Source organism: Heteronotia binoei, chromosome 3, assembly GCF_032191835.1.
Source record: "Heteronotia binoei isolate CCM8104 ecotype False Entrance Well chromosome 3, APGP_CSIRO_Hbin_v1, whole genome shotgun sequence".
In the NCBI taxonomy this organism is placed as follows: domain Eukaryota; kingdom Metazoa; phylum Chordata; class Lepidosauria; order Squamata; family Gekkonidae; genus Heteronotia; species Heteronotia binoei.
In genome coordinates, this window is record NC_083225.1 from 101,546,561 (window position 1) to 101,557,246 (window position 10,686).

The following is a 10,686-nucleotide window of genomic DNA, read 5'->3' on the forward strand; positions in this document are numbered from 1 at the left end:
TTCCAGATCTGCATAAATTTTATGAAGCTGCCATTTTAGGTGGCCTTATTAGATACCATGATGCTGACTTAAATTCAGGTTGGAAGGCCCTAGAAGATACCTATCTAAATAACAAATCGTTTCACTCTATATTATGGGAATTTCCGAAGAATAGACCTCCTATTATCTCCTCCAACCTTTTTCTTAAAGCTATTTTTCAGATTTGGGACAAACGTCGCCTCTCTTTAGCCCCTCCAATATCTCCACTATCTCATTTTGTGGATGTTTCTTGGTTTCAACCGGGGTTTTTTTACAAGTCTTTTCCAATTTGGAAAAAATATAACCTTTATAGGTTTGTGGATATTTTGTCCAATGGAAAAATGCTCGACAAAAAATCTTTGGAAGAGAAAACTGGTGGGACAAAAATCCCATGGTTTGAATACTTGCAAACTAACAACTTGGTGACATCACTCTTAAAGAAATACAATTTCAATCAACCTCTTACTTTCTTTGAACACTTGCTATATTCTCCTTTTTTAAAGCGGAAGGGACTGATTTCATTTATTTATAAGGGTTTGCTAGACATTGATGCTGTTGATTTGTTATCCTATCAAGAAATTTGGCAAAGGAATAGTTCAATTAATTTTCAGGAGGATGTTTGGCAACAAATCTGGTCATCTCCTTCATTTGTTTCAAAATCATTGAATATACAATTACAAACTCAAAAAATTTTGTTTCGGTGGTATTTAACACCTCAGAGATTAAGCCATATGGCGATAAATCAATCCTCCAAATGTTGGGAAAATTGTGGAGAGGTGGGCACATTTATACACTGCTGGTGGTCTTGCCCGAGGGTGCAGTCGTTTTGGGCAGTAATTGTGGCGAAAATCAAGGATATCACGAGCTATAGTTTACCCTTAAGATTGGAACTCATTTTGCTTGACTGTTGGAAAGATTTTTCTATTACTTCTCTCAATAAATCCCTGATATCCCTTTTACTAGCTGCTGCTAAAATGGTGTTAGCCCAATTTTGGAAATCTCCCAATATTCCTCCAGTTAAAACCTGGTATGCTAAAATCTGGGAGGTCTATGCTATGGACAAGATAGCAGATAGTTTATGCAATATAAACAATTCAGAAAGTAACGAATCTCTGATGTACAAGTGGCTTCCATTTCTTAAATTTTCTTTTGGTCCTGTAGATCAGATGCGTACATGTATACCTGGTAGATATTATGACATTATTAATTTGATGTAATTAATATATGGACAGAGTACTTATTTTTTTAATTCAGCTGCCAATTATGTATGTGTGAGTGAATGTATGTATGTTTTGTTTTGTTTGTATTTTGTATATATTTTTATATTTTGTTTTCTGTTGGTATGCTATACTTATACACAAAGAATGATTGCAGATACAGTCATTGATTGCTTTATTTGTATGTTTATTAAATTCAATAAAAAATTTATTTGTATGTTTATTAAATTCAATAAAAAATAACCGTATTTTTTGCACCATAAGACTCACTTTCCCCCCCCAAAAAAGTGGAGGGAAAAGTGTGTGCGTCTTAAGGAGTGAATACTGCAAAAAATTCACACAAATGCCTCTAAATTCACACAAAGAGCTCTAAAAACTAGGTGCGTCTTATGCTCAGGTGCGTCTTATGGAGCGAAAAATACGGTAGTTCAACATTTGACTGAATATAAACTTACTGAAAACAATTAACAAATTTAGTATCTGTATCTGATTGCTTATTAGCTGCAGGTTTCTGTCATCCACATGTGTTTATATTGTTTTGGATAATAACTTCAACTAGTTTTAATTTTTTTTATAAGTTGGATCCTCCAGATATTCGTTGCCTTTTCCTCAAAGGTGCTACAGTCTCTTTTCTGAATGAAGAAGTGTGGAATCTGTCAAATTTGAAACAAGGAAAGTATCTTTATATCCTTTCTAAGATTTGTGGGAGTGATTATCTAATTGATGAATAATTTACCTAAACAGAGTGGTAACAATATTGTTATTAAGGTTAAAAGATTAGGAGCAGTAGTGTTAATGATGGTTAAAACCAGTACAAATTTTCACTAGAGTCATAAAGCCCATTCTTGGCCTCTTAAACATGGTAAAGAGAATCAGCATGCTACTTTTGAACAAGCCTACACTATAAGTGTAATAGTACTTTATACAACTGCTCCATATTTTTATCTAACCCCCTCTTGAAGCTGGCTATGCTTGTAACCGCCACCACCTCCTCATGCTCTCAGCCTGGGAAAACATGAAATGGCAGGCAGGAAGGAAGGAAGGAGAGAGACAGGGGGAAAGAATGACAGAGAGAGAGAGAAGACAGGGAAAGGACTGACTGACAGAAAGAGAGAGAGAAGAAAGACAGGGGAAAAGAGTGACTGAAAGAAGGAAGGAAGACGGGAAAAGACTGATTGTCAGAAAGAGAGAGAGAAAGAGAGAAGGAAGACGGGAAAAGACTGACTGTCAGAAAGAAAGAAAGAAAATGAAATGAAATGGCAGGGCAGGGCAGGGCATTTCAAGCTTCCCCCCCCCCCCAATACTCAGATTAGTAATGGGAAGGAAGGAAGGAAGACAGACAGGAGAAAAGACTGACAGAGAGGGGGGAGTGGAAAATAAAGCAAATAGGGTTGTATTCTGGCGCCCTTCCAGACATTGAAATTGACCTTGAAATTGGCAAACTAGGCATTTGCCTCCCCCCCTCCCCATGTCGTGCCACTTCGGCAGGGCCGGCCTGATTGGAAGTTATTTGAAGAGCACACTGAAGGAAGTGAGGGAGGGGCAAAACTCCTCCTCCAGCCTGCTTTTCAAACAACATCAAATCAGGCCAGACCCTGTCAAAGCAGGTAGGGCCTCTGAGCCTCCTCTGATTATGCAGGTTGGGGAGGGGGGCCCTGGCGGTGGTGGCGACCCGAGCCTCATCATGCTGTGAGGGTGTGACAGAGTGGCGTGTTGCGGCACTGCAAAGGCAGGGGGGTGGCGGCAGTGGGGGGTGGGTGTCAGAGGGCAGGGATTGCTGGCCTGACTGCAAACAGGCCACGGACTGGTACCGGTCTGCAACCCGGGGTTTGGGTACCCCGTGTTATTGTATTTCACTGAAGACAACAGATTCTGCTGAATCATCGTTTGTATTTCAGTAAAGTGGGCAGGGACAGTTACTTAGAGTAGGGGTGTTGAACTCATTTCTTATGAGGGCCAGATCTGACATAAATGAGATCTTGTTGGGCTGGGCCATGTGTGTACCTATTTAAGGTTAGGTAGCAGAAAGAGAAACTTTATAAAGGACACAGACAAACACAATTAAAGATTTTTTTAAAAAAAATAAGCACTTGTTGGTCTTAAAAGTGCTTTCTTTGTATTACTCCCATGAGATCCAGGAAACTGGGCAAAGGAAGGTCTGGCTCTTTCCTTCCTTTCCCAGGGGACTAGGAGGGGGAGGAGCCTCAGCCAATAGAAGGAAGAGAAGTTTGGGTCAGTCCTCTGCTGTGTGATTGAGAGAGCCTGGCAAGCTCTGCCTCCCCCCCCTTCCTCCCCAAGGGAAGGACCTCAGCCAATGGAGAAAATAGAGGTTTTGCACTGTAGCTCCTGTGCGATTGAGCAAGCCTTGCAAAGCAAGTTGTTATGCAGAAGGGAGCAAGAGAGAGGGAGAAGGAAGCAGATGACAGCCAGTTGCTCAGTGGCTTGATAGGAGCCCTCCGGGGTCCTTATTTGGCCCCTGGGCCACATGTTTGACACCCCTGACTTAGAACCTTGTTTAATTTCGTCATTACAGGATGTAATCTAAATCAAAAGACTTTTGAGGCGAGGACAGTTTCCCATTTCACCCACCAAACAGTACAATAAATAACCAAAGGTAAACATACTGTCAAGACCAGCAGGGTGTTATGGGAAGGTTGAGGAGTGAAAATTTATTGATATCCATTATATAAAGTGCTGTTAATTTCTGTTTCAGTGCAATTGATTTGGGCATAATTGTCCCTTATTTTTTTATTTAAAAACCCCCTGTTAAGAACATATAAGGGGTATCCTTCTGGATGGGACCACAGAGTAGTCAATCAGTTGCCTTTGGAGAAGCAACAAACATAGCATAGAGCCTGCCTACATCCCCTGATGTTGCTTCCCAGCACTGGTATTCAGAGGTTTACCTGTTCTGGAAGTGGAGACTTCCATTAGTCATGGCTAGTAGCCACTGATGGACTTATCCCCCATTAATCTGTCTGATTCCCTTTTAAAGTTATCAATGCTAGTGGCCATGACTGCGGCTACTGACAATAGACTCCACAGTATAATTATGCATTGTACAAGCCTAATAAATAAATAAGTACATTCTTCTGTCCATCCTGAACTTATGACTTAACAACTTCATTGGGTGCCCCTGAATTCTAGTATTATGGCAGGGGTGGGGGGTGGAATTCTCTATATATATCCAGTTTCTCAGAGAACTCCAAAATTTTGGTGAGGCAAGAACTTTCCTTTGCAGAACCCATGCTGCTTTTCTATCAGCAGACTTTGTTCCATAATGTGCTTAGCCATTCTGCCTTTAATAATAGTTTCTACTAATTTACTCAGAATAGATGTTAAGCTAACTGGCCAGTAATTTCCTGAGTCCACTCTGGAATCCTTTTATGACTAGTATAGCATTTGCTACTTTCCAATCCTTAGCCAATTTAGTGAAATCCCATACTGATAACAGGGGTTAAACTTTATTGCTTCATTTACAAACAGGCTCTCAGAGCCACTATCCTGAAGTATGTTAACAATTGCTGCACTAAGGAATCCTCACATACCATGCTTATCCTTATACAAGATACCAGTTCTATTGAATTTTTCTGAAAAAAAGTTGATCCATAGATTATCTTGCTCTCCTGTGCCTGACATTAGTGTTAGGACTGGTGGGAAGAGGAGTTTTTCCTTTTTACTCTAGAGCTCTCTCCCAATACAGCACTTTGCTTGCAAGCAAGCAAACAAACAGGCTTCCATTGATTTCTAGAGGAGAAAGTAAATGCTGCCTACCACATTGATGGGCATGCTACTGGTGGGTAAAGGAGTAAAACTCTGATGAGTTATGGGTTACTTGATTGCTATTTAATACAAAATACATTGCTGTTGTTTTAAAATAAAAGTATTTTTATATATGACCTAATACAGCCTATAAAAGAACAGTAATGATGAGAGTATTAGCACATACACAAGTTGAAGACCTGCTCACAGATATGTTGTTTTCCTTGACAAACTTCTTATATACGCATTCTAGAAGATATAATGGAGAAGTTATCAAGTGGTGTTTTTAGGTATGACATATTCCTGAAACAGAACTCCACAAGCTACAACATAAACAATGCTTGCTCTTTGTGTAGCTCCACATCTCTGAAAGTCATGGGTATTTCTTGAATGCACATGTATGATACATAGCTGCAGCTATTGACCAGGATCCAAAGAACCATGACATTAGTTACATGAGTCGAAGAGGACTGTAGACTGAAAGAGCAGCCAAGAAGGTCTGAGCGCCTGCTCCGGCTGCAACGCCACTGAGGATGTTCTCTGCAGCTGAGAACGAAACATCTGGAAGAAAAACTTTCTCCAGTAGAACACGGCACTTGATCCCGAAAGATTCTACAAACCCTAACCAATAAGATTTGTTCTGCAGCTTCAGACTAACACATCTACCCACCTTATGCAATAAAAATGATTATCTTTAAAACTATAAAAAAAACTTGTGAGAGTGGCTATTCCATTTCCCTCGCTCTTGCTTTCCTCTTCTCCCCCTACTTCTTTCAAGTTTCTCTTTCTCCCCCCTTTCACCCCTTTTCTTACTCTCTTTCCTCCATGCCTGTTACATCCTCTCACTTTCTTCCCCCACTCCATCGCTGTTTCTTTTTCTGCCACCATCCCATCACTCTCTCTTTCAGCCTCCAACCCCATCACTTTCTCTTTCTGCCCCCATCACTCTCTCAGCCTCTTACCTACTTCATACCCCGCACAGCAGCAGTGATGGCAGCAGTGCTCCCAACTCCCCACCTGCCCCCCCATCAGCAGTGGTGGGGTGGCTCTTTAGAAATCACAATGGATCTCCTGACTAAAGAGATCAGTTCCCCTTAGAGTTTCTAGGTTGGAAATTCCTGGAGATTTGGGGATGGAGTCTTGGAAGGGTGAAGTTTGGGGAGGGAAGAGACCTCAATAGGATATAATGCCAAAGAATTAGGAGAAATTATGTCTCATCTGATCAGTTATAATTCTGAGTGATCTCCAGCCCTCATCTGGAAGTTGGCAATACTAGTTCCCTCAGAAGAAATGGCTGCTTTGGAGGATGGAGTCTGTCATTATACCTTTCTAAAGTTCCTCCTCTCCTCAAACCCCATCCTCCACAGGCTCCACCCCTCAAATCTCTAGGAATTTCCCAACCTGGAGTTGGCAACACTATCTCCTTCCTACCTGACAGCCAGCCTACCTTTATCTTCCCTGTCTTCGCTTTCTGTCTCCTCCCTCTCCATAGCCTCTGTCTAGGAAAACTACAGTCTTTCTCCACAGTGGAGACCAAAGCAGCTTCTCCTCTCCTACTTTTTGTCCACACAACAACCCTGTGTGGTAGAGTAGGTTGAAAGTATGTGACAGGGCCAAAATTGCCCAGTTAGCTTCCACAGCAAGATGAGGATCCAAACCTGGGTCTCACAGACCCTATTATGAAGCTAAACCACGCTGGTTTTTGTAGGGTGGATGCTATTGAACAATAGCAAGCAGCCAGCCCTACTTGAGTCATGTAAGTCAGGTGGTATAAAGTCACACAGAGACTACTGTTAGGCCTAGTGTTGCCAGCTGGCAATCCCCCAGAATTACACCTGAACTCCAGACAACTCTGGAGAAAATGGCAGTTTTGGAGGGTAGACTCCGTGGTATTATACTGTGTTAAGGCCTCTTTCCTCCCCAAACCCTGCTCTCCTCAGACTCAACCACAAAATCTCCAGGAATTTTCCAACCTGGACCTAGCAACTTTAGTCAGACCTAGCTCCTATGAATCCCCCCTCAAAGGCCAAAATAGGCCTGGAAGGGTCCGCCCTCTCCTTCTGCCTTTTTAATCACAAAAACCAGGCAACTGTGGTTGCCTAGCAACAAACACTGAAAAAATCTGTTTTTTAAAGCTACAGGTGCTTCTTTTATCAAATCTGAATTTTTAAACTCCCCGAAGATGTGTGTTGCTGTTGTTTTATTTTATATTTTTTTGCAAACCTGGAGCCCTTTTCAGGTTTGCAGAAAGATCTGTCTTACGAGTTCACAGGTCTAGGCACCAGATTTAAGTATCCAAAGATTTGCTGACTTTCCTGTTAAAATATGTAATATAAATGCTTTCTATTTGTTGTATTTCTCTGTGTGGTTCCAAGGAGCCTAGTCAAACTATCACATTCATTTTCCTTAAGCAGAAAGGTTTGCACTACTAGAAAGTAAAGTCTATTGCAATTGTCCTGAAATGTGTTTTTTTATCTAAACATACATTCCAGACACTTCTGATTGTTCCCTTTTAGGCCTTATTTGGATGAGCCAGTCCCATTGTATGAAGCTAAAGTTGCTATGGAAATGGTTCAGAAGAATCAAGCAAGAAAAAAACAAGTTGTCCAACTGTGAAGCACAGATTTCTAGCTTCTAAGGCTGCACTTTTGTATAGTGTGTATGTATAAAATAGTGGTCACTGAATAAGTAAATCTTCAGCTAATTATGCAATTACTATTTTAAAATTCTTTTTAAGTCTTAGGGGAAAATGGGAGGTTTCATTTTGTCTGTAGCCATTTCTAAATTATAAATTGAGTCTTAAACTTCTGTCTCTCTTCCCACCTCCAAAGTAAAATCTTTGTCTTGAAGTGGTGATATGTTTCTGTTGTAGTTTTTTTTTATATATTTGGTAGTGCTTTTGTTTTACTGAGACTTCTGCATACTATATTGGATGAAACCAAAAGGGGGGAAATCCTATTAAAATTGAAGAGTGTACTGGAAAACTGTTCATGTTGGCAAGGACATTCAGAAGCACTTTCTTAAACCAACTTGATTTTCAAGGTGGTTTTGCTATGTCTTTCTGATTCTCCTGTGATATTACTACTGTTTAAGAGTTATAATTTTGACCAACTCTGGAACAAAATCTCATAATTCAAACAATCTTTTTTAATGTTTACTACAATTTTGTTTCATTGTCATAGAGGCTAAAAAAAATAAATGTACATGGAAGTCCTACATAAAGGAACGGGATCAGGTTCTGTGTAAACAAGTGCTGCATGTCATCTGATATCCCACTAACACATTGTACTTACTCCCTGGCTCACAGAGAGCCACATTAGCAATTACCAACCACCAAAAGATCCACATGACTACTGCATGTCCTGTGTGCCAACCCACCCAACACAGTTAATTTAAAAGGTTATTATCAGAGTATCTCTTGAGCATGTAGAGTCGTCTCTCCCTCGCACTGTTGATTGAACTCTCCTTGATGCTTGAACTTCTATCAAAATTCAGTATATACTCAATGGAGTTGCAAGTGGACAGACTATTCTGTGCAAACCAATTAAATTGTCAGATATGTAGGCTGTTATGACAGCTATTGGAGGAGAGGTGGAGGAGACCCTGAGGCAACTGACTGCTGGACTGGAGAATGTACAATCCTCCACTTCTGGTTTCTCGTATACACACTTTAAACCCCAACCACTCAAAATCAAAGTAAAAAGGGGAACACAAGCTTTGATTAAAGGGCTGGAAGTATGTGCGCTATGTACTCACTAAAGGTCACTTATTTGAGAATCTGCTAGATCAAGGCTGTACTTATTTATGAGGTAAATAGAAATTGTTTTTTCCATAGATATTTGACCAGACTCAGATAAAGATTAACAACAAAAAAATTTTAACAAAAAATAAATTTTGAACAGAACACATAAAGTAAATGTTTTGGATGGATCGCTTCAGTATATAAAGTGAAACTGGGTCTCAACCTCCCCCACCCCCCTGAAGGGTTTTGAGGCTACATCAGCAGCAGCGGACTTTATTTTCGTGATCCATGGGAGTGAATGGAGCATGCCAGTTTTTTCGTTGTCATAACTTTATGCCTGTCTTAGGAAGCCAACTAACTCTGGCCACGCTTCCAATGCTGCCCCCACCTACGCCGGCATAGCTGTCTATGCCCCAGTTGTGGTGGCGCCCAGTTGCTGCGCTCCTTCGCCAGGAACTGCCAGGCACCTGAGCGCACCTGCACTGACATAACTCCCATTTGCGCTGGTGTAACATGACTTACACTGCCATAACTGGCACTTATGCCCACGTAGGAGTTAGTTTGCTTCCAGAACAATTTCACCCCTACCTTCAGATTGTGCTGTTAAATATCTAAAAACAGCCTATTATTTTTGCTACATGTGTTGTATTGTAACAAAGCTAGAAACGGAAACATTTTTACATACTATTTTTGTATATAATCGTTGGCATTAAACAAATGCATACTACATAACGATTTCAGACCAATACATTCCATCTTTCCCTTCTCTGTCTACATTACAGTTATCCTTCCTGCCCCAACCTTCTGTCTTCATAGGCCTTTAAAGCAATACTATTATAGGGAAGAGAGGGGATAACCTTTCAGTATTTTAGTAGATTCAGGTGGGTAGCCATGTTAGTATGAAGCTGCAAAACAAAATTTGAGTCCGGTGGTACCTTTAAGACCAACAGTTTTATTTGGGGTATAAACTTTTGTGTGCACACAGCCAGTTTGGTGTAGTGCCGGTTAAGTGCACAGACTCTTATCTGGGAGAACTGGGTTTGATGCACCACTCCTGCAGTTGCAGCTGCTGGAATGGCTTTAGGTCAGCCATAGCTCTAGTAGGAGTTGTCCTTGAAAGGGCAGCTGCTGTAAGAGCTCTCTCAGCCCCACCTACCTCACAGGGTGTCTGTTGGGAGGAAGGAAGGTAAAGGAGATTGTGACTGCTCTGAGATTCAGAGTATAGGGCAGGATATAAATCCAATATCATCATCTTCAGATACATTAAAACAGAACAAAAGGTTGGTGACTTCTGTTTCAACATTATCTGAAAAAAATGTGTGCACACAAAAAGCTTATAGATCCAGGTGGGCGGCCATGTTAGTCTGAAGCCGTAGAATGGATTTTGAGACCAGTGGCACCTTTAAGACCAACAAAACTATTCAAGGTATGAACTTTCACTTCTTCAGATACATAAAAATGCATGTATGTGTGCATGTGTATGGATGGACCAATACATAGACAGCGAGAGAGAGATGCAGATGCCTCTACATAAGCGAACAGCAAATTAGCATACAATTTAATGAATAAGAAATATACTTTTACACATTAGTTTTCTACTTTGACGTATTTATTGCTCCATTGTCTTCCCCCGCCCCCAGTGTAATTAAATCCAAACACATTGCTGTGTCCCAAACCCTTAGCTTGTTATTGCTATTTGGTGTTTGCATACATCTGAACATCTTCATTAAGTTGTATGCTAATTTGCTATTCACCTATCCGCCTAAATCAGGGGTGGCCAATGGTAGCTCTCCAGATGTTTTTTTTTTTTGCCTACAACTCCCTTCAGCACCAGCCATTGGCCATGCTGGCTGGGTCTGATGGGAGTTGTAGGCAAAAAAAATATCTGGAGAGCTACCGTAGGCCACCCCTGGCCTAAATAAATGCAAAGTTAGCGTCCATTTCTAT

The 10,686-nt window shown here is 40.8% G+C and overlaps 1 protein-coding gene across 1 annotated transcript in view; it reads left to right on the plus strand.

Moving 5' to 3' along the window:
• CRYZL1 (crystallin zeta like 1) overlaps positions 1 to 7,851 on the plus strand; it is a 75,558-nt gene extending 67,707 nt beyond the window's left edge. The window contains exons 11-13 of the mRNA XM_060234319.1: positions 1,814 to 1,919; positions 5,242 to 5,287; positions 7,514 to 7,851. Of these exons, the coding sequence (XP_060090302.1) occupies positions 1,814 to 1,919; positions 5,242 to 5,287; positions 7,514 to 7,613 (252 nt within the window). The 3' untranslated portion in view covers positions 7,614 to 7,851. The remainder of the gene's footprint in view (positions 1 to 1,813; positions 1,920 to 5,241; positions 5,288 to 7,513) is intronic.
• The last annotated feature ends 2,835 nt before the right edge of the window (positions 7,852 to 10,686 follow it).